The sequence below is a fragment of the Oryctolagus cuniculus genome, chromosome 7 (assembly GCF_051225735.1).
Source record: "Oryctolagus cuniculus isolate XC-2025 breed Fujian yellow rabbit chromosome 7, ASM5122573v1, whole genome shotgun sequence".
Classification (NCBI taxonomy): Eukaryota; Metazoa; Chordata; class Mammalia; order Lagomorpha; family Leporidae; genus Oryctolagus; species Oryctolagus cuniculus.
Genome location: NC_142873.1, coordinates 54,955,594 through 54,979,083, shown reverse-complemented (window position 1 = coordinate 54,979,083; position 23,490 = coordinate 54,955,594). Strand labels below are relative to the sequence as shown.

At 45.2% G+C, this 23,490-nt stretch overlaps 1 protein-coding gene across 5 annotated transcripts in view; it reads left to right on the top strand.

The window, feature by feature from the left end:
- The window catches only part of SLC22A15 (solute carrier family 22 member 15), an 81,558-nt gene that overhangs the window by 35,994 nt on the left and 22,074 nt on the right, over window positions 1–23,490 (top strand). For 2 of the 5 annotated variants that reach the window (XR_518141.5, XM_002715736.6), the window contains exons 3-7: window positions 4,692–4,824; window positions 5,471–5,635; window positions 12,513–12,642; window positions 17,152–17,367; window positions 22,777–22,917. Coding sequence is in view for 3 of the 5 variants with exons in the window: in XM_002715736.6 (XP_002715782.2) it covers window positions 4,692–4,824; window positions 5,471–5,635; window positions 12,513–12,642; window positions 17,152–17,367; window positions 22,777–22,917 (785 nt within the window). In the remaining 2 variants the exon portion in view is untranslated. The remainder of the gene's footprint in view (window positions 1–4,691; window positions 4,825–5,470; window positions 5,636–12,512; window positions 12,643–17,151; window positions 17,368–22,776; window positions 22,918–23,490) is intronic. The other 3 variants (XR_016237105.1, XM_089336991.1, XM_089336993.1) reach the window with 2 other exon arrangements.

Here is a 23,490-nt window from a genome sequence, read left to right as displayed (position 1 = left end):
TTGTTACAATCACTCCGCTGCAGATATCCTCCACTCTGGTTCTCCTCTCCTTCCATGGTACTCCTGGAGAATCCCCAGCTCGGTGTGAGTTTAACTCTGCACCTGCTCCTACAATTAATGACTACACAGCTCAGCTGAGCCTTCAGTGTGTTCTGGCAGTCAAGCAGCATATCCCTGGAATGTGCCATTAGAGGATCATGTTTGTCCATTTCCTCAAACTTCCGAACTCCCCCTGTGCTTGTCCCCCTCTAACAGGCGGCCTCACTGTGTATGTCAATGAGCAGTAATGAAGCAGTTGGGCATTGTCAGGAGTTTCTTCTCTGCCAGCTTCTGAGCTCAGACTCTACTTCCTTCCTGTGGTGGCAGTCTCCCAAAGTGGAGCATGCGTGCCCATCACTTTTGCTCTGGCAAGTTCTTTATATCTCCTTTACTAGGTCACTCTGATAACACGCATGATGCTCAGTACTTGCCACCTTTAAAAACATGCAGTAATCCTTCGCCCTCCATACCTGAGCAGATGCTGTCCCATTTCTTGGCTCTCTTCATAGCCAAACTTCCTGAAAACATTCAGTACATACCTGCTGTCTGTGATTTCTCAGCTTCCCCCAGCTCTCCGGCATCCTCCAAGCCTCCTGTTCTCATGTGACCGATTTTTTTTTTAAAAGTATCCTGTTCATTTCCTTGTATAACTGTCATGTCATCCTGTTTGACCTCCAGGGAAGGATTCCACATACCTGACTACGCTTTTCCTTCTGAGTCAAATTCCCTCTTGCAGCTCATGTGATGGCATGTCCTCTCCCTCTACTTTTTTCTATCTCTGAGTGATCTTATTGAGTTTTCTTTAATGGTCTCATTAATTTTTATTTATTTATATTTTATTTGAAAGGAAGAGAGGGAGGGAGGGAATGGTAGGGGGAGAGAGGGCAAGAGAGGGAGGAGAGAGGTCTTCTATCCACTGGTTCAAATACCTGAAACAACCAGGGCTGGGTCAGACTGGAGCCAGGAGTCTAGAACTCAGTGCACCTCTTCCATGTGTGTGGCAGAGACCCAAACAGCCTTCTGCCTCGCAGGGTGTGCTTTGGCAGGAGGCTGGATTGGAGGCAGAAGAGCTTGCACTCAAACCAGGCCTTCTGATTTGGGATGCAGGCCTCCCAAGCCGTGACTTAACCATTGCTCCAAACATCTGTCCTTGTAGTGGGTCTCTTCTACTCACCTGTGCTCAGAAAGTGTCTTGGGTCCTGGTTGTGAGTGTTTTTCCCCATCTTAGTTTCGTAAACTCTCAGAACCTCTCCCGTGGGCTCAAGACTTGTATCTGAATGCTTGCTGGGCTTGTGCACTGAGTGTCTCACAGGCATGCTGTGTCTGATCGTGTCCCAGAACTCTGGATCCACACCACTCCCCTGGCACCCTTTGCAGCCTGCTCCATCTGAGTAGATGTTGCAACCTCCGCTGAGTGGCTAATGTTAAACACTTAGGTGACTCTCCCTTGCCTTCCTCCCCTGAAGCATCCCCTCCATCAGTAGAGTCCTGCCAGCTCTGCCTCACAGATGTACCTCAAGTCCATAAAGTTCTGTCCTTACCATTGGAGAGACCATAATCCCCATGCAAGCCACCATTGTGTTGTGAACTATTACAAGAGCTCCCCTGCTCCTGCTCGTATTACAGTGCATCCTCGTAGAGTGGCTAGAATGATCATAGGAGCACACAACCGAGTACTTCATTGTCCTCTCTCGGCGCTGGAATAAAACCCCAGCCCCTTACCATGGCCCAGGGCCCTGCATGCCTGATGCCTGCTCACCTCCTGGCTGCGTCTCCACCACCTCCACCAGACACACACCGCTATGTCTTCATCATGGGGCCATTTGTGTTCCTCTGACAGCTCTTCCTGGCTGGCTGCATCTCATCATCCAGGTCACAGATGGCACCCTCAGCAAAGACCTTATTTTGCAGAGTTTTCCTCCCAGTCTCTGTGGGTTCACCTATGACTGTGTGCCTTGCTGCACTGGAACTTAGGCTGCATGAGGACAGGGACTGTGGCTGGCTTGTTTACATCTCTGTTCCTGTATTTACAGTAGTTACCAGTTTGTAGCAGAAGCTAGTCCAATACTCACTGACTGCCTGGTGAGAACTGCAGCATGCTTTGGTTTTTTGTCACCTTGCTTTATCCTGTCTTACCGTGATCCAGACTGCCACCAACAGCAGCATCTTCCTGATTATTAAGATACCTCAGACTCTTCCGGGACTATCAAACCAGTAAATCTGCATATAGCAATAGTAAAAACAGGCTAGGGAAATCAGTTAACTGACCTTGTGAAAAATTTCATGTGAGTGTCATGAGATTTCAGGAGTACAGCACAGCATCTGTGAGGGGGACCATCCTTATCTAGTTCTCAATTCTTAGGCCTTTATTTTATTTTATTTATTTATTTTTTATTTGAAAGAGTTACAGACAGGCAGAGACAGAGAGAAAGGTCTTCCATCCACTGGTTCACTCCCCAGATAGCCGCAACGGCCAGAGCTGCACTGATCCGAAGCCAAATGCCAAGGGCTTCTTCCTGGTCTCCCACATGGGTGCAGGGTCCCAAGGACTTGGGCCATCTTCTGCTGCTTTCCTAGGCCATAGCAAGAGCTGGATCAGAAGAGGAGCAGCCAGGACTAGAACCGGCGCCCATATGGGATGCCAGCACTTCAGGCCAGGGCTTTAACCCGCTGTGCCACAGCGCTGGCCCCACCTTTTTGTTTTGTTTACCCAGAGATGTCCAGAAGCTGTCTTGTTAAGATCTTCATCAGTCTAGTCCTAGAGGAAATACAAGGGAAGGCGTAGAGCTAAGTGTATTTCATGAATCATAATACTGGTTGCTAGCACATGGGATGGGGAATCTAAAGTTAGGACAGGAGCAACCAAGGAGATGCCTTCTGGCAGTTTCTCAGTAAGAAGGGGCTCCCCCCAAAACAGGACTGGGAAGAGGAAAGATGGGCTACCTCTTGGTTCCCTGGGGTCACCTCTGAACTAGGGTCACTTTTATCTTTTTTTTTTTAAGATTTATTTATTTTTTTACTTAAAAGAGTTACACAGAGAGGAGAAGCAGAGAGAGAGAGGACTTCAATCTGATGGTTCACTCCTCAATTGGCCGTAACAGCCAGAACTGTGCCAGTCCGAAGCCAGGAGCTAGGAGCTTCCTCCGGGCCTTCCACATGGGTGCAGGGGCCCAAGGAATTGGGCCATCTTCTAATGCTATCCCAGGCCATAGCAGAGAGCTTGATTGGAAATGGAGCAGCCAAGACCAGAACCAGTGCCATATGGGATGTCAGTGCTTCAGGCTAGGGCGTTAAACCGCTGTACCACAGCGCCAGCCCCGGGACACTTTTATCTTGATAACCAAACTTCATTCTCCTGTTACTAGGCAGGACTTGAGTTGGTGGTGCTTGAAGCAGAGAACTATGGCTGTCTCTTTAAAGTTCATAAGCTGCCCTAAATTGGAAGATAATAGTACTCAAGAGGTTTTTTTTTTCTTGATAAATATGCATGACATGAAATTTAGCATTCTGTTTGTAATTAAGTGTATATAATTCAGTAGCAATAAGTTCTGCAGCCATCACAGGACTTTTCTAGAACTTTTTCATCAGTTCTAAACTGACTTTCTGTCCATTAAACAGTAACTTCTGGTTCGCTTCTTCTTGCCCTTGGCAGCTGCTGTTGACTTTCTGTCTCTGTGATGTTGACTATTCCAGCTACCTCATATATGTGGACTCCTGTCGTATTTGTTCTTTTGTGTCTGGCTAATTTCACTTAGCATGATGTCCTCAGAGTTCATCCATGTTATAATGTGACTCAGAGTTTCATTTTTCTCTAAGGCTGAATCAGATTCCATCGTGTGTGTGTGCCACGTTCTGTTTATTCCTTCATTTATCAGTAGACGCAGGTTACTCCCATTTTTGGCTTGTTAATGCTGCTGTGAACATGAGTGTACAAATTGCTCTTCATACCTTTGCTTTCAATTCTCTTTTTAAGATTTATGTACTTGGGATTTGAGAGAGAAAGGGAGGACATTATGGTTATCTTCTTGTAATTGTACCTATGAAATACATGAAAATCTGTTCTCTATATTAATAAAAAAATTTTAAAATATATTTGAAAAGCAGAGTTAGAGAGAGAAAAAAAAAAGAGAGAGAAAGAGATCTTCCATCCACTGGTTCAGTCCCCAAATGGTCGCAGCAACCAGGGCTAGTTGAGGCTGAAGCCAGAAGCCTGGAATTCCATCGGGGTCTCCCACGTGAGTTGCAGGGGTCCAAGCACTTGGACCTTCTTTTCCTGCATTCCTAGGCACATTAGTAGGGAGATGGATAGAAAGTGGAGCAGCCAGACTTGAACCAGTACTCATATGGGGTGCCACCATCAGAAGCAACCTGTGCCACAATGCCATCACCTTACAGATCTTATGAATATATATACACCCAAAAGTAGAACTGCCAGGTTGGATGAGGAGGACCGTGAATCCATTGTACAAGTAGTAGTGGCTCCCAGTGTTTCTGAAGGTAATGTTGAAGATGGCTGTTCCAGCAAGCCCTGTGAGTCGTGGGCCAGGCAGTGGAAGAGCTCCAGCGAACACGTTGTCTCATACTCGGTGTTACAGCGACTCAGCCCAGCCTGCTCTGTGACCTGAATGTCTCCATGTCTCCTCTTCCTGCAGTGGTTTTTGATCGCCAACAGATCCTACAAAGTCAGCGCCGCCAGCTCCTTTTTCTTCAGTGGCGTGTTTGTTGGAGTTATCTCCTTTGGCCAGCTTTCGGATCGCTACGGGAGGAAGAAAGTCTATCTCACAGGTAATGCATTGGTGTGGTGAACCTAGTGAGAGGATTTCGTTCCCTCAGGTCTGGGGGAAGTCCTAAGGAGACCAGTTCCTTACAGTTCTCAGCCAGCTGCCACATGGATACAGAACTAATTTTCATTCCGTTGGTCAGAAACCAAAGGCAGCCAGCGTGGATTTTGCCATGCAGTGTTTAGTGATTAACTCACCCGGTTATAGCCAGATGTCTGTGTTGTAAACTTTTTGTAGGTGATAGTATTTTCTGTCCCCCCATATCTCAGCTGTGCCATGTTTCTAAGGGGAGCAGAAAGAAATTAAGATAGTCTGCTGCATCTGTTTCCTTCTCTCTCAGTGTTGACTCATTTCAGATGAGCTCTGTAGGACTCAGCATAGTTCTCCTGACCAGCCTAGCACGAGTGAGGATTTTTCAATTTCCAGCGTTATTGTGAATAAATGAAAACTGGGTGTGATTGGCAGAAACTGTACAACAAAGTAAACCTCAGTTTGCTTTATATAGTTTTCAGGAGAAACTGTTAGAAAAAAATAGCTGAGAAAATTCAAGTTCACAAAGGTTTATTTTACAAACTAATGAATGTAATTTATTACTTTCATCAGATGCTGTTCTGCCTCTGGATCATTGAATATTGTTCCTTTCTTTCCAGGTTTTGCTCTTGACATCTTATTTGCTATTGCAAATGGATTTTCCCCCTCATACGAGTTCTTTGCAATAACTCGCTTCCTGGTGGGCATGATGAATGGAGGGATGTCGCTGGTGGCCTTTGTCTTGCTAAATGAATGTGTGGGCACCACCTACTGGGCACTTGCAGGTACTGCTTAAATCCGTGTAGATCTGGATGTGGGGAGCTGCCCAGAAAACCTTGGAGGGAACCAGTTTAACCCCAGGATCTGAAAATGCATTTGGACTTGAGGCATTCTGTCCAACTAGAGGCTGTATATTCCTTTTCCAAAACCCCTGGATTCATGTTTCCTGTTCCAGATTTGCTCAAATTTTGGAATATTTCCATATACATAATAAAATATTTTAGGGATGAGACCCAAATGTAAATACAAGGTTCATTTTATGAAGATAATTTTTTAGAGTATCTGTTGTGCACCTGTGTGGTGACTGCAGCTGCACACATAAGATCAGCTGTGGACTTTTCTACTTGTAGTTTCAGGCTGGTGTGCAACAAGTTACAGATTGTGGTGCATTCCAGGTTTTGGACTTCTGGAACAGGGATGTTCCACCTGTGTTGGATTTGCTTTCCTGAGTTTGTTCTGTGTGACCTTAAATGAAAGTCTCCCAGGGGTCTGCCTCACAGGTGGTGAGCTTGCTGTTGACCCCATGGCCTGCCACCACTAGAATGGCGTCAGCTACCTTTTCCTTTACACTAAAGAGTGGTGCAGAGATAAGAAATACCAGTAACTCCTGTCTTGGAGCCGCCTCATTCTATTTTATGAAATCCTTGTTTTGTGGCCCCTTCTCTTTTTTTGCTAGTCAGCAGATGAGAATGTTGTATTTCTTTACTGATCCGTAATTTTCATACTGAGGCTATGTTCTGCATTATCTTTTAAGCACTCATCTTTTCAAGGACTGCATACATAGTAAAGTCAGTGATTTTTAAAGGCTATTTGACTTAAAATACTGTCATGGGATAGTGACTGTGTCCTAAGACTCCAGTTGTTTGAGTGATAGTTTTTTGTTTTTGTTTTTTTACAGGCAGAGTTAGACAGCAAGCGAGAGAGAGAGAGAGACAGAGAGAAAGATCTTCCTTCCATTGGTTCACCCCCGAAATGGCCGCTACAGCTGGTGCGCTGCAGCCGGCACGCCATGCCAATCCAAAGCCAGGAGCCAGGTGCTTCCTCCTGGTCTCCCTTGTGGGTGCAGGGCCCAAGCACTTGGGCCATCCTCCACTGCCTTCCCAGGCCACAGCAGAGAGCTGGACTGGAAGAGGAGCAACCGGGACAGAACCAGCACCCCAACTGGGACTAGAACCCGGGGTGCCGGCGCCACAGGCGGAGGATTAGCCTAGTGAGCTGCGGCGCCGGCCAGAGTGATAGTTTTTTGTTTGTTTTACTTTCATTCATTTGCCAGTGATTGAGTACCGTAGATGTTCTTGTGACGATGTGGGGAACGAGTTGACCATGTGACTGATGAAAGTGTACCCAGGTGAAGATGTGTAGGAGAGCGGGCCCTTGTCTTCCTTTAGAACCAGCACACTGCTAGCTGTCAGCTGCTCAGCATCTGTTGGGCGCCAAGTACCGTGCTAGGCAGCTGACGTGCATCTGATGTTTTCTGAGCTTCAAGTTAAGAATTTCTCCCTTCGTTGTTCAGGTTAGGAAACCGAGGCTCTGGGAGGTAAGGGGATGAGCTCATGACAGATTCTGCAGTCTGAGGCTGGCAAATCCCCAAACTCATGTCTTCCCTGCTGTTCCCTGAGGATGTCCTCTAGGAATGTCCGTGTGTCACCCCACGTGAGTGCTGGCCTGGTCAACCTGCAAGCCCTAACTGATGTTGTTTTTGAAGTCATGTGGATTATTGTGTTGAGCTGGAAAACAAAGGCAACATAAAGCAGCCTGTTCTGTTTTGTCCACGGAGCTGATGTGGAGTTGCGCAGTGCCTAGGGTTGGAATGGTTCCAACTAGGCTGGAGGGCAGGAGACAGCAGCCCCTCCGGCTGGACAGGCTTTCTGCTAGTCTCTCACCTCCTGCGGCAGCTTCCAAAGCCTTGTAGAACCAGTTACTTTTCCCCTCTAGCTCAGCTCCTAATCTAGCTTCTACTGAGAAAACCCTCTAAGGGTTCAGTTTGCATTCAGGCTTTAATGTCATTTTTCTAAATAATGGGGTCAGACTTTCTGAGGAAGTAGCAAGGTGATCCATACCACTGTGTCCAGGGAGGGCACCAAGGCACTCTGTCCTTTGGTTTTAGTTTTCCTGTGTGTCCAGGGAGGGCACCAAGGCACTCTGTCCTTTGGTTTTAGTTCTCCTGTGGACCCAAGTCTTGTTTACCTAGAGCATCAGCAGAGCATGGGCTTTGTGTCCCTCATACGTTTCTCTGTCACAAATTCACATTTGGCTCTAGTTGTCTCGTGAAGATGCTCTTGTACACAAGACTGTACAGAAGGGCCTTGGCTTGCGGAGGTTTGGCTCTCGGTTCTTTGAGTAAGTGACACACCTTCAAGAGAAGGGACACTTGATCCCTCCCGGGCTAGTGGTGTGCAGTGAGGTGCTCCGCTGCAGCAGCTGCAGCGCCCAGCCAGCTTACAAGGAACGACCGCCACAGCAGGGGAGCATGCTGCTGATGTGCAGTAGGGTAGGCATAGTCACTGCATTGCAAACTTCGTGGATTTTTCAGGACATAACCCCATCATAAGCCAAGGAGCACCAATACCACCCTCACCCTGTTTGCCTAAGGATCATTCCTGTCCAGGTGTATGTTAGACACAATGAGAGACCTCCTGGTCTCTTTCTCCTTTCCCACTCACCTAGCGCCAGGGAAAGGTTGCTATTGAAGTGCTCCCATCCTTGTCCTTAAAGCTGGGCTAGAATGAAGTGACTAAAATTTCTGTAGCAAAGGGAAAAAAAAAGGAGGGGACTGGTGCTGGGCCTGGTCGACCTCATGGTGAAGATGTCGGTGGGGTGTCTGTGTCCCACATCAGAGGACTGGGTTCAGTCCTGTCTCTGGCTCCTGACTCCTGACTCCAGCTGCCTGCTAATGCAGACCTTGGGAAGCAGTGGTGATGACTCTAGTGCTTGGATCTCTGCCACCCATGAGGGGAGACCTGGATTGGGTTTCCAGCTTCAGCCCCCAGGCTTTGCAGGTGTTGGGGGAGTGAACCAGCAGATGGGAGGTCTTGTTGTCTATCACCCTCCCTCTGTCTCTCAAATAAATCAATTAAAAAAATTTATAGTGAAATTACACATTAGATACTAATTGTAAAAGCAGTACAGTAGCTGACTCCAACAGCCAAAAGTTCTAGAGCACCAAATGGCCCCAGCATTCATTGCGGTTGGCATTGTCATATTAGCAGGACATGGGGACTTTCCTTCTAAAATGCCTTAGCATTCTGAATAGAGTGCTTTGAGGCTTAAAAAGAATTTTGTGGAAAATGGAGTTTAAAAGTAAGTGTATTTCGGTGCCAAAAATGAAATCCTTTTATAATACACATCCATGAAATTTTTGAAGGCCCTATGTACTTCTTATAATGAAAGGATTGATACTTGCTCTAAAATAATCAAGAAATATTCAGAAACTTCAGAAAGTTCATGAAAAATCCATGTTATATATATAAAAAAATGCCTGGCTTTCCATCCTTTACAACAAATAGAGTGATTTTTGAGTTCTGTTTTCCATGAACATTTTGAAGAACCCTGGCCTGTCTGGGTCAAACGTGAAGAATGCATGTGGTGTCCTGCCCTCCTACAGATGGCCACCATTAACGTGTTGCTCTGTGTCTCCTCATGCCTATTACATAGCATTCAGTTGTCCAACAGACTCTGCTCTGTACCGGACACTACTGCTTTTTAGGCACTTTGGTCAAAGGAGTGGACAGCACAGGGTGTGTGGGGAAGTCTCCATTTTCACGGAGCTTATGCTTTTTTAGGAAGAACAAATGGAAGACAATTTCAGGAAATTATATAACTACAGAGGAAAAAATTAAAGAGAGTAATCAGCTAGCTAGTCATTGCAGGGGAAGTTACGCTAAATGGAATAGTGAAGGTAATTTATCCAAGATGAGAATGATAAAGAAGACCTAAGTATGTATAATTATAGAGGAAGAACATTCCAGCCAAAATAGATGGCAGGGACCAAGGCCCTGGGGCAGGACCTGAAAGGAAGCCCCATTGGCCACACTGCAGGGAGTTGGGTTAGAGTGGAGAAGGATACCGGAGGGAAGGACCAGCTGGTAGGCCAAGTGAGGGTGACGCCAGGGGGCATGAGCAGAGGAGTGAAAGGGTCTCGTAAACAGAGAGATGACTGTGGTGGGTGTGTGAAGGATGGACAGTAGAGGAGGAGGTAGAAACGGGTCCTTTAAGCAGGTGTGGGGAACCCTTTTTCTACCCTGGGCCATTTGAATATTTATGACACTATTTTCAGGCCATACAAAATTTTCAACTTAAAAATTAGCAGTTTAGATTTGTTGACTTTTGAGCCCTGCCTACAGTTTCTTCAGCAGGGCCAGACCCAGTGATTTCATGGGCCTGACGCAGCCTGTGAGGACCAGACGCTCCCCAACCCCGACGGAGGCTATTGTTGGCTACATGAGGCCCGCCACTGGCATGTGAGCTGATCTCGGTGGGAATACGACTTCCTTCAGGATCAGATATGGGAAGAGAAAAGAGGACTTTTCTCTTTTTGAAAACTAGGTGAACTATTGGTGTCATTTGCAAAAATGGCATCATTTTCTGACCTACTAAAATTTAGCTTTCATACAAACTGAGCAGAAATAGCAGACTTGAAATTAGCTAAAAGTAAGCAGAAAATAAATATGAAAAATAAGCTTAAATGCATGTTCCAGAATTAAAATATGTAAGGATAGTAATTTGAAACGACCATTTTGTATTAATTTTTTTGAACCAAATAGCCTGGAGCTTTACACATCTGCATCTCTGTGCCTAATCCCTGTTGTCATTTCCAGGCATATATATGCTTTCTTGCTGGACATAACTGTGCATGTCAGTTGGGCCCCTCAAGTGAAACTTTTTCTTTCCACCTGAAACCCACCGCATCTTTTGGACCTCTTCCTAGAGGGATGCCATCATGGCAGTTAAGAACATTGGAACTAGATACCTGTGAATCGTTTCCTCCTGTCCATGACATCCAGTTGATACCAGTTCTTACTGATTGTGACAGGGACTCAATTCTGATGAGCTTGTATATAAGGGGACGTCACTTGGTTATCACAATCGAGCCACAAAGAGCCAGACCTCAGAGATACCTCTGCCCCCATCATCTCCAAGAGGCTTCATCTTCTCAGTCAGGGGTGGGGCTGGCAGCTCCAAGTCTGGGATTTAAAGTCCTAGATAAGAGCTCTGATTGGCTCAGCTGGGGTCAGTCTTGCAGCCTGGGGAACTGATTGGCAGCCCCCGCTAGAACCGCAGAGCAGCCATAACACAGCAGTTCTCCAGCAGAGCTGTTGTGGTGGGAGGAATTAGAAAGGAGAGTTGAAAATAATCTGTAATGGATCCTTTTGACAAGAGGCTTCCAGATAAGGGCCCAAGCCCATGTCACAGTGGACAATATAACTAGCCTCTGTGTGACATGCAGTATTTCTTCTGAACCTAGCAGCAGCTACCTTTTGAGGTGGACATCCTTATTTCTTTTTCACCAGCAGGAAACAGGACTCAGAGACATTTTGTGATATGCCCAAGGTCACATAGTGGCATGGGGCAGAGCTGGGGTCCGAGCCAGCCCATCCTCTGGGCTGTCGTCTTTTTCCCCATTGTTATCAGTGGACACTGAGGGTTGGGAGCTGGTGTGAGCAGTGACAAGAAGTCTCATTCTCGGAAGCCAGGTACAGTTTGGTACACTGGAATGAGCCCCCACTGCCCCCATTGCCTTACTTATCATACCGTGTGTTCTGAACGTGCTGAACGGCCGGCACATCAGCTCGCCTGCCTGGCTCCCCGCTTCCCTCAACACTGCAGACAGTATACTGGTCACTGTTTTTTTTGTTACTGAGTGTTAAACTTTGAACAGCAATCAAAGAAAACATTTGTTATATAGGATTATTATAGGAAAATTTTATAACAAAGTCCTGTTGCTCTGGAATGCCCACTGAAATTGCCTGTGCATGGAAGGGAGAGAGGATTGGCACCCTCCAGTCAGAGAGACCTGGGTGCACGTCCTGGCTCTGCCGTATACAGTAGTCTGTCCTTAGCTTCACTGCACTTCTGAGTGACATCCTCACTTCAGTAGCTGGTGGAGAATGAAACCTGCTTCCTCGGACAGTGCGTGTATGTTGAGCCATGATGTTCAATAAATGGTAGCTGTTTTGACAGTAGTGATAGTAGCGCTTGTAGAAAGTACATCAGCCATATAGAATTTACAAGAATATAGAGTACACCAGTTGGTTTAGTGCCCATCTCAGTGTTCAGTTCAAAACACACAGGGTTCTGTGGTTGGTACTTTTCCATCTGTAGTGCTGACTGAAATCCACACTTCATGGAGCCTGTGTTCTTCCTGAAAGAGACAAGAAACAAAGAAATGTAAAATGTCATATATCCAATGTTGGGAAATTAAATAGTGGTGAATGAGATGGAGAGCTAGGGAGTATGTTGTGATTTAAGATAAGCATTCCAAGGTTAGCCTCTGTGATAGAGATTAAGTCCCATATTATAATAGCTTCTTGGCCTGCAAACCATGCCACCCATATGGCAAAAATATTTCCCAAGCCTCATTCACAGACTCCGGCAGATGTTAGCACAATGCGGAAAGCATTTGGGCAAACCTTAAATTTATTTATCCACCTGTGGTTTCTATTTTGCATCTGTGCTTTCTTCTTTTCCACTAATTTTCTGGCCTCTTGTTGGTTTTATCATTAGATGTTCAACATTTATGTAGATTTTCCTTTTCTGCTCTGCCTTTTATGCTTGCCAATGTATGACCTGCATGTTACAAGGAGGGCATTGGTTGTGACTGGGAATTGGAAGTGGGGCAGAGATGGGTCCTCCCCGGTGACTATTGTCTTTTCCCTGAATTAGGATCTATCGGCGGCCTCTTCTTCGCAGTTGGCATCGCCCAGTACGCCCTGTTAGGATACTTCATCCGCTCCTGGAGGACCTTGGCCGTTCTGGTTAACCTGCAGGGAACAGTGGTCTTTCTCTTATCTTTGTGAGTAGTTTTTCCTCTCGAAATTTTAATTTAATAAGCTGTCCCTCTAAGGAGCTTGCTTGTACTACTTTGGTGAAGAACTGATTTGTGCAGGTGCTCCAGCTTTTAGCTCCTGGAGAGAGATGCTTAAGTAATTCAAATGCTGGTATCTCCTGTTTAAAGTGACCTCTCTGTGGACAGCCATTTAATTCACTTTGTTGATATAGGGAACTACTTTTTTTTTTTTTTTTTTGTAACCGAATGCCTCACTATTACAGATCTTCAGGCTAGAATTAAACCAAGCCAACAGCCCTTCACATGCAAAACTAGGGTCCAATTTGCATCGTGTGAAAAGTATTTCACGATTTGTAATTTTTTTCTCTATGAAAAAAAGAAAATCTGAACTTTTCACCTTTGAATTGTGCTGAGTCAAAACCTGTCTTATAGGCATTTATGAATAATTTATAGGTAAAAAAATAAAAGATTTACCAAGGAAAAAAAGCTTCAGGCTGGCTCAGGTCACGTGTCAGGTGTATTTGCTATTGGAGAGCAATGCTCTCATATCCGATATGGAGTAACCACTGTTTGTCCAATACAGGAGGCTCATTTCAGGGCCTCTAAATGCGTACTCTGCAAGAGTCTCAGATATGGGAAAAGTCTGAGATTGCAGGGACTCATAGCTGAGCAGAAGTGGTTGCATTGTCCCTGCAGGGGTCTATCAATGACTACCTGTGGTGTCACAGCTCTATAGCACTCTGATGCTCCAAGATGAGACGCGGGGCTAAGCCCATTTCACCAGAAGTTTTACTGCAGCACGGAAAGACTTTATTCCCTGAAGTGTCGGATCTCCAGTTGTAAGCATTCAAATCTTTGGCATGCACAGATTGTCAGCCTATGGCACCAGCTTTCCTCTGTGCCGTACAGTGGGCGAGATCTGTTGGAGCGTTTTAATTCAGGCAGCTCTCTCGTTTAGAATCTCTCTGTTCAGGTTCTGAATTGAAGTTTGGTGGAGGCTGAACTGAACTTGGTTTCCATACTGTCTTTAAAAGCAAGAAAATTCTAAGAGCAGAAGTGATTAGAGTAGTAATAGTTAACATGTATTAAAGAAGCAAAACATTAGATGTGTTTAGTTACAAGAATTGGAATGAGGTAATTTGATGAGGGAGGGAAACTGACAGTGTTTTATCAGCTTGTGTGTTGTGGATTTTGGAAGTAATAAATGGGTGCCTTGCATGGTACCTTGAATCAGTAAGCACTCATGTAAGTATCAGTGGGTAAAGGAATTTTCCTCTTTAAATATTTAAGAAGCCTCATACTTCCACACCTAGCATGGCTCTCACCTCTCCTTCCAGCAGCGAGTGAGCCCTCCTGCTCTGCTCTCTCCGAATGTGCCATCCGAGTTAGCTCCTGCCAGTGCTGGGCGGTGAATGCAGGGGATGGGAAATGGAAAGCACAGGCTAGAGAGCACGTCTGACTTGAACATTACGCAAGCTGGGAACACGAGGCTTCTCACAGATAGCCCCAGTCATTACCAGCTCTCTGCCTTCCGTCCCCCACACCCCCACAGCCTCGCTTCAGGCACTCTAGGCTGCTTGTCACCAGCGTGCACCTCATGCTCTTCTGCCCGCCCTGTCTACTCAGTGCCGTGCTGCTCCTTCAACACCCTTCTCCACATCACCTCTTGTTTAATTAATACTCAGCCCTCCTGGTTTGCTCCAGTGCCATCCACCCAAGGTAGTCCTGATCATGCTGGCAGCTGTGAAGTTCTCTTTCTTTTCTGGATTCTGCAGCACAGTGTCCTGAGTGGCCTGCTGCTTCCTCCTCAGGCTGGAGCCCTGTCTGTTTCAAAACTGGGAGCTCTCAGACAGCAACACACTGTTTGCTCCACCATTGCATTTCCCCAGCACCAAGGCCCAGGTCTTCTGTGCAGTGGATCCCTCATACCCATGGGGTAGATGTTGGCACAAAAATATTTGGAATCACTTTCAGAGTTTGCCACAGCAACATAAGACAAAGTCACATTGTTTAGAGTCATACCTTTGGTCATACCTTTGGTTTACCAAAAGGTATGTTTAGAGTCATACCTTTAGTTTACCAAAAACATTTTTACTGAGCTTACAAATTGCTTGTTTTCACAGTGCTTGAATTTGAGTAGTTTTACACTTTTTAGAAAACCAGTGCCCCCTTAATTTACAAAAGTTTGCCGCTGTTAGTGATGTTCACGGAACATTTTTGAGCAGAGGCGGCTTTGTTAAATTGGCACTTTAGCTTCCAGAGATGGCTGTGGCACAGGGGACCAGCCACTCCACTACCTAGAGGACAGCATGTTCCAAGGTCTGTATTTTCACTTAAAAACATGTCTGACTATTTTGTATGTATCATCTGTGTGTGATGGAGCTCATTTTTTCTCAATCCAATAAGATGATCCGTGGCACGAGTAAGCTGATTGATCTCTCAAAATGCACGATCGAGTTATACTTGAATATCTCTCAAATACCGCTGTTAGAAATGATTTATAAAGTTTTAAATGACATTCATTGTTGCTGCTTACAAATAATTCTGAAGGCACACAGTGGCTTAAGAGGAGGGGAAATGCTGTTCTACCCAGCAGTGAGGACCGTTCCTGCTTGGTCTGTCTTCTTCATCCCAGTGCTGTTCACATCTGCTTTTTATCCTCATGTCTTTTCTACCTGTTCATGAGAGCTGTCTTCTTTTACATTCTTTTCCTCTGTACTTAATCAGGTGGTCTTACCTTGCAGTGCACATCTGGCCCTGTGGGTGGGCCACCGATCCAACTGAAGGGCAACAGACCAGGCCTCCAGCAGAACAGTGGTTTGCTAGACAATTGACTTGGATACTGGAAATAATAATCAGATAGTAATGAAGAGGTAGATTAAGGGATTCAGGATACTCCAGACAGCCTTTCCTGCTTCAGTCGACAGTCAGGTGTTGTATGTTTATATACATATATATTTTCTTTCTTGGTAGCAGAACTGCTAAGAAAATTCCTGCCCTTTTATTTCCAGTGTGTTTCCTCTCAGCACTATTACACTGCTCTGTACACAATGGGAATACTCGACAAAGGCCTGGCCTCGGTGCTGGGGAAATGCAATGGTGGAGCAAACAGCCTGTGCCGTCTGGGAGCTCCCAGTTTTAAAAGACTGGCTGCCCATTAAAGTTCCAGACCCTGAAGTGGTTGTTGCTGATTCATTATCTGTATTGAAAGGCACAGGGAACTTTAAAAAGCACCTCAAGTCACGAGCTTCACTCATCCAGGCTTTGTTTTAGGTGGACCATACCCAATTAGATAAAAACGTAAACATGGCTTCCATGTTTCTGCCATGGTTTTGTCTTTGAGTAGCCCCCTAAAATTGTATGTTAAATGGTGAGAGGAAAAGATACATAATATTGAAGTCCTAAAACCAGAATATTAGTGGCAATGGACATGTTTAATGCTGCCTTTATTAAGCAATAGCTGTTGCTTTGTAACTAGAATTTAACCAAATGATAATTGTGATCCTTCCAGAGTTCAGGACATGTTAACTTGAGTAGTATATCAGGTGATTTGAATGTTTGGAAGTAGTATATACTCACAAGTAGCTAATATGCAAGAAATTTAATTTTTTTACAGGATCTTTAAAATAAAAAAAAACTTATTTGAGAGGACAAGAGACAGAGACATCTCTCGTCTACTGGTTTATGCCCCAAATTCCCCTAACAGCCAGGGCTGGGCCATGCAGAAGCGAGGAACGCAGGACTCAGTCCAGGTCTCCCATGTGAGTGGCAGGGACACAAGTGCTTGAGCCCTCACCTCCTGCCTTGCAGCATGTGCGTTAGCAGGAAGCTGGAATTGGAAGCAGACCTGAGGCTGGAACCCAAGCACTCTGAAATGGGATATGTGTCTTAACTGGTATGCTAAATATCCACCCATTTTCATTTTTACATATAGGCTCAAAATAACCCTTACGTCCTAAATAACATATCTGTATGTTAAAAAACAATCACTTTTAAAACATTTTGTTATTTTGGTGAGGTAATACAGATTTCTGTATTCATGTAAGACTTTTTAGGAACTTGTAAACCCTCAAATCTGTACTGTATTAGTCTAACAACACTGGGCTAGGCTTTAGAGTCATATCTCTGACCCATGTTGTACGAAGACTTTGCATTTGTACTGTCAACTTGCCATTTCCATATTAAAATTTGCTTTTAAAAACAAATACATGCTGATCACATTATTTACTGCTGTTTTGAAAGCGTGTCTTTGGTTTCCACTGATAAAATAAACCATTCAACATTGGTACGGTGTTGAAAGAAGCTGTTTCTTCTCCTCCCTCCTCTCTCCTCCCCTCCCCTCCCCTCCCCTCCCCTCCCCTCCCTTCTCTTCTCCTTCCTCCCCCTCCTGCCCCACCCCATATTGCCTTGAGTCAGTGTAAACTCAACACAGAATCCAGTAGTGGGGGAGTGATTCATGTCTTGCTGTGCACGCTGCCTGTATGAATATACAGCCTTTGATGACGTCTCTTTCAGATTCATTCCTGAATCACCTCGTTGGTTATACTCCCAGGGTCGACTGAGTGAGGCTGAGGAGGCACTGTACCTCATCGCCAAGAGGAACTGCAGGCTCAAGTGCTCCTTCTCACTGACACACCCAGCCAGCAGGAGCTGCAGGGAGACTGGGAGTTTTCTGGATCTGTTCCGCTACCGGGTCCTCTTGGGACACACCCTCATCCTGATGTTCATCTGGTAATCCCCCTCAGGGGCGTTGTGTTCATCTTCAGCTCAAGTTGCTAAAGCCCTCGGGATAAGCTCTTCCTTCTTAGTTACGGAAAAGGTTCGCTCTTTTGTCCACCAGAGGTTGTTTCCCAGCAACAAGGCTCCTGTCCTGAGCACCTGGTATCCTGCCCACCCTTGCTTTCATAGCACTGCCCCGGCAAGCAGGAGATGGTCCTGTCTTCTGGTAGCTTTGCTGAGCCTTTGTCAGTTGACATCAGAAGCACATAATGCTCTTGGGGCATTCACTGTAAATGCTCAAGTCTCCCCGTCTCCCCGACAAGGAGGGGAAGCCAGCAAGCATCCAGAGACAGAAGAGTTTCTAGAAAGGACCTGGAAATCCCTGCGTTTGGCTTTGGTAAGGAGCAGTTCTGTGCTGCATCCTGTGTGGCACCCTGCTCAGCAGCTCACAGTGGTGGGCTCAGGGCTGTCCCTGGCACAATGGGCCTCCCTGGAGTTCGAGGTTGTGGGCCTGAGTCATGTGTGCAAATCGGCCAGTAACGATTATCACTCTCTGAACCTGATTTTCTAGTTGTTTATTAGTGTTTCCTTCCTGTCTCAAAATGCTCTCAGTGTTCCCAGAAGTTTCATTCAGTGATTCAAGAGGATTCTGTTTATGGGATGAAGTTGTAGGAAGGAGAAAAATGGATGGGCTCATCCAGTTTGTGAATTTCACATAATTTTTTCAAATAAAATTTTATTGGCATAGTTAACATGGTGTTAAGACTGTTTTCCCAAGTCTTTTTATTTCAGAAAAATATAAAATTCAAGGCCGGCGCCGCGGCTCAATAGGCTAATCCTCCGCCTGCGGTGCCAGCACACCGGGTTCTAGTCTTGGTCGGGGCATCAGATTCTGTCCCAGTTGCTCCTCTTCCAGGCCAGCTCTCTGCTATGGCCCGGGAGTGCAGTGGAGGATGGCCCAAGTCCTTGGGCCCTGCACCCGCATGGGAGACCAGGAGAAGCACCTGGCTCCTGGCTTTGGATCAGCGCGACACGCCGGCCGCAACGGCCATTGGAGGGTGAACCAACAGCAAAAGGAAGACCTTTCTCTTTGTCTCTCTCTCTCTCACTGTCTTGCTCTGCCTGTCAAAAAAATATAAATAAATATATATATATATAAAAATTCAATTTTTGATTTAACTCAATTTTGTATATATATGAGTTTACAGTATGATATTATGGGATACATAAAGATATATAGTGAACCTAGATTAGCATACCTGTTGTCTCACTTAATTAACTCTGTGTGTGACAAGAACAGATAGAAATCTGCTTATCAGATATTCCTAATATCTTACAAGTTTAGTAAATCTAGTTCTTAAACTATTCAGTAGATCTCTCTATTTGCTTCTTTTGAACATCTGCTACTTTGCATCTTTTGGCCTATACCTCAATCCCCATTTTCTCCCCCTTCTCATGGTAATGATAATTCTATTTCATCCTCTGTCTCTATATTTAACCTGTCTCTCTCTCTTTCTCTCTCTCTCTCTCTCTATATATATACACATATATATGTATATGTATACAATATATACATAACACATATGTATATGAAATATTCACATATAAATGACATGCTATGACATTTTTCTTTCTGTGTCTGGCTTATTTCACTTAGCATAATACTCTACAGGTCCATTCATATGGTGCCAGAAGTCAAGATCCTTTTTAAGACTGAGTAATATTCCATTGCATATATGAAGGGTCTTCAGAAAGTCATGGAAAATGCATATTCTGAAAAATTACTCATGGATTTAAAAATTTTTTACACCAAGACAAACTTGCCTTACAATTCCATTTCACCACACATTTTCTGCAGAAGTCTCCATATGAAGTACACTTTTCTTTTTCCATTCTTCCACTGTTGGATGTTTAGGTTGTTTCCATATCTTGGTTACTTGTACACATGTTTTTTGTTTTTAAAGATTTATTGATTTAATTATTCAAAACGGAGAGTGACAGAGAAGAGGGAGAGACAGAAAAACATCCACTGGTTCACTTCCTAAATGACCACAACAGCTGGAACCAGGCCAGGCCCAAGCCAGGAACCTGGAACTTTATGAGTCTCCCATGTGAATGTCAGATGCCCATCATCTGCTTTCATCAGGCACATTAGCAGGGAGCTGGCTTGCAGGTGCAGCAGCCAGGACTTGAACTGGGAATGCAATATGGGGTGCCAGCATCACAGGCCCTGGCTTAGCCTGCTGGGCCACAGCTCCAGCCTTTGTGCATGTGTTTTAATATTGTCCATTGTCCTAAGGTGCCATCAGCATTACTCAGTGCGGTACTAGCAGGAGCATCATACCCTCTGGCCCAGTTGTCCTATGATTTACCTATATTTGCCATAAAGGCTGTATGGAAACATGTTTTCATGTGTGGATAAAAGGAAAATGATTTTATTGAAAGTGAACTTATGTATAAAGCTTAAAAAAGGAACCAGTAGTTTCATAACAAGAATCTGCAAAGATGTTTTTCTTTCTTTCTTTTTTTTAAAGATTTATTTATTTATTTGAAAGAGTTACACAGAGAGAGAAGGAGAGGCAGAGAGAGGAGAGAGAGGTCTTCCATCTGCTGGTTCACTCCCCAATTGGCTGCAATGGCCAGAGCTGCACTGATCTGAAGCCAGCTTCCTCTGGGTCTTCCCACACAGGTGCAGGGGCCCAAGGGCTTGGGCCATCTTCTACTGCTTTCCCAGGCCATAGCAGAGAGCTGGGTCAGAAGTGGAACAGCCAGAACTTGAGCTGGCGCCCATGTGGGATGCCGACATTGCAAGCGGCAGCTTTATCCACTATGCCACAGTGCTGGCCCCAAAGGTGTTTTTCTGTGTCATCACTCTCTTTTCCTACTCAAGCCCTGGCTGCCACCTGTGTGGCCACCAACTTCTCCTTCCCGTACAGAACCAGCGCAGGGCTGGGAATATCACTGATGCATAATGCATGTGCAATAATGGACACAAGCTTGAGGTTTGGGGATGAAGACGATCTTCGAAAGCCAGCAACATAGCATAGGAACTACCAACTTGAGATCTACCTATTTAAAAGCAGACATAAAATAAATTCAGGTACCAAGTCTCAGTGAGGCTGCATTTGCATATCACATTAGACAGTCACACTCTGCCTTGAAGAAGCTCCTGCTTGTTGGAGATGGTACTGTCTGTTTTTAAGGCTTTCATTTTTTATCAGGTGTATTGAACTCTGGGTTCTGGCCTTCAGCAGATGAAAAACATTAGACTTGGGGCCAGGAAGACTCCCTGTTTATCTTATTCAAAGCAGGTCTGCTCAAATAACTTCTTCCCGTGGGCTCCGGGTGTTAAAACACACGCCAGTAGAGACGATGGCGTTCTACCTGTTGCCTTTCCTTTTGAAGAGGCTGTGAGATTCTGCAGCCTTTCCTGTGGATCTGTCCGTGAAGAAGGCCCTGCTGGGGAGCGCAGTCACACCTCCGTGGTTAGCATCTGCTCCTGAGCTTGTTTCCCCGGTAGTGCCTTCTGCATAGTTCCTGGATGCCCTAACTGTACGGTTACATGTAACGCAAGCATTTTAATTGTGTTTGGGGCACATAAAGAGGACTGAAGTGATTTTAATAGCTGTAATTGTGGATGCCAGAAACCACCTCTGCCATGAAGGCAAGTTGTAGACCACGGCCCCAGCCTTGGGGACCATGCCCCCCCCCCCACTCCGGGCCTTGTGCTCTCTCACTGCCATCTGATGCGTGAATTCAATTCAGTCTTGTCCTGAACTAGTTTTGTTCTTTCCCTGATTTGATAACATCACAACTTGATTTAAATAGGAGTGTGTGTTTCCATGGCTGGAATTATTTCATTGGAGTTTCTGTTTTCACTGCCACTAGATTCGCATGAGCACAGACAGCTCCTTACGAAATAGCATCATAGTATCTGTTGCAGATACAAAGGATTGTCAGACTATTTTAGAAAACCACATGGACCTAAATTTGCCTGGCCTGCTACTTACATGCAAGGGGCCTAAGGACAGAGAGAACACACTACTGACTGCACCTTGCATCCTAACGTAGGATAGCCTGGTAGCCTTGCTACAGTACTGCTTGTGCTGCTTTGTGCACGGACAGCAGCTTTACCCCAGTAAGAAGTAATGGGAAGTAGTTGCTGTTCCTGGCTCATTTGCTGGGGAAGGGTGAGCTGCTCACCAGACCAGCTCCAGGGGTCCTTCTTCCCACTTCCCCAACCTTCCCTCCCATTGCCATGGCCCATTCCTGTAGCCTGGAGAACGTGGCCTACTCCAGTGTTTTGGCAGAAGTAGGCATGAAGCTTTCTCTTTCCTGTTTGATCTTGTCCTAACTGCAGCTCATCAGACTTTTCTAAGGAAAAATAATGGTTAACAACAAGAACCTCCCTTTAATAAACACTGGTCAGACAGAATTGCAAAGGCAGAAAAACTGACCAACTTAACCAGGCCCAAGCATTTTATTAAGAATTTGTGATTCATCAAATGTATGTGTGTCCTAGAAAATCCCAGTTCCAGAGTTTTATTTTTCTTTATCCTCTTCTGTTTCATTTTGTTTTAATACTTTAGTTTGCTCAGCACAGAAGTTGCTAGTACCACCTTCACTCTGGTTGAGAAAGCCCTGATTGGGTGCTGCGAGCTGGCACTTTGATTGCCATTAGTTCTTAGGTTCTTTGCTTCTGGGCTGCAGGAGATAGGCCAAGTGTCCAGCACAGTGCCTGCCACCCATGAGGTGACCCCAGAGTGCTTGTTTCAGGAACAAAGTGCTTAAATAAAGTAACGGCTTTCCGGAGGGCTTTGCTCAGTTGGTCTTCCCCTGGAGCATCCTGCCTCTGCCGTGCCCTATCTTTCCTTCCTTGTTCTGGGTGCTCATAGCATGTGCACCTGCTGTGAGTGCAGGATGGGGTTAAGATGAGGGCTGGGAAGTGACTGGCCTGTAGGTGACCCTCTGAAGATCGGTCTCTGTTCTCAATGCCATCCTCTGTTGGCTTTCTCCACAGGAGTTCTTTTCTAGAGTCATCTCGATAATATCACAACCGCCTTAGGCAAGTGTTCCATAGGTTGTTAAATTAAACAAAGTAAGAATAGGGTCATTGTCTTCTATTAAGTGCAAAAAGCTTGAGAAACCCAAAACAATATCTTTCCTGCTGCCAAAGCTGGCCTTCATTTGCTTCATATAACATGTAGACATGAATCATTTCTAAGGCCTCATATTGTTTTTGTTTCTTCCTACTATAGAAATTCAGGTTAAGACTGAAGGGCTAGTGGGAGAGTCAGAGTTATTTAGAACAGATTGTATTGTACTGAACAGTGCTATTCAAATCTTCTCTGGTAACTCCTTATGTGCTTTTTCTGTTGTCCTTGTTTTTTTACCCCCTGGTCCCTTGGTCCCCAATTGCAGGTTTGTGTGCAGCTTGGTGTATTACGGCCTAACACTAAGTGCGGGTGATCTTGGTGGAAGTATTTATGCCAACCTGGCCCTTTCTGGCCTCATAGAGATCCCATCTTATCCTCTCTGCATCTACTTGATAAACCAAAAGTGGTGAGTATGGATGAGTATGAAATTGTGCCCAGGCACGTGGGAGCACACTGGCTGCGGAGCGTATCATGCCTGTAATTTACATAAGTATCTAAACGGTACTGTTTGTGTATACAGTATCTGCTAATCACCCTGGTGATTACAGAGTTGCTTCAAGACCAAATACAATTAGAATTCATTTTTTAGTGCAGTATTTCTTGCACTTTGTGTGTATGAGTTTTTATATAGGTTGCAAGCCAATATTGAAAGTCTTTAGCACCTGAGGATTATTGAGTTGTCTGTGTCTAATTTGTTAGTCACAAGAGATGGGGTTATAGCTCTAGAAGCACAGAATCCCATAAACTCCATGAGCAGTATTCAGGAATTCCCACCAGAAGACAAAGAATTGGATGCGTTAGACTTTCCTTATCTCCTAAGTTCCACTTTAATCTGTGAAGGGAAAGAATATATCCTGCTTTTGCTGTTCAGTGTCTGTGGACACAATTTCAGAACACATTTTGAAAGTTATTTCATACAGGCCAGCGCCATGGCTCACTAGGCTAATCCTCCGCCTGCGGCTCTGGTACACCAGGTTCT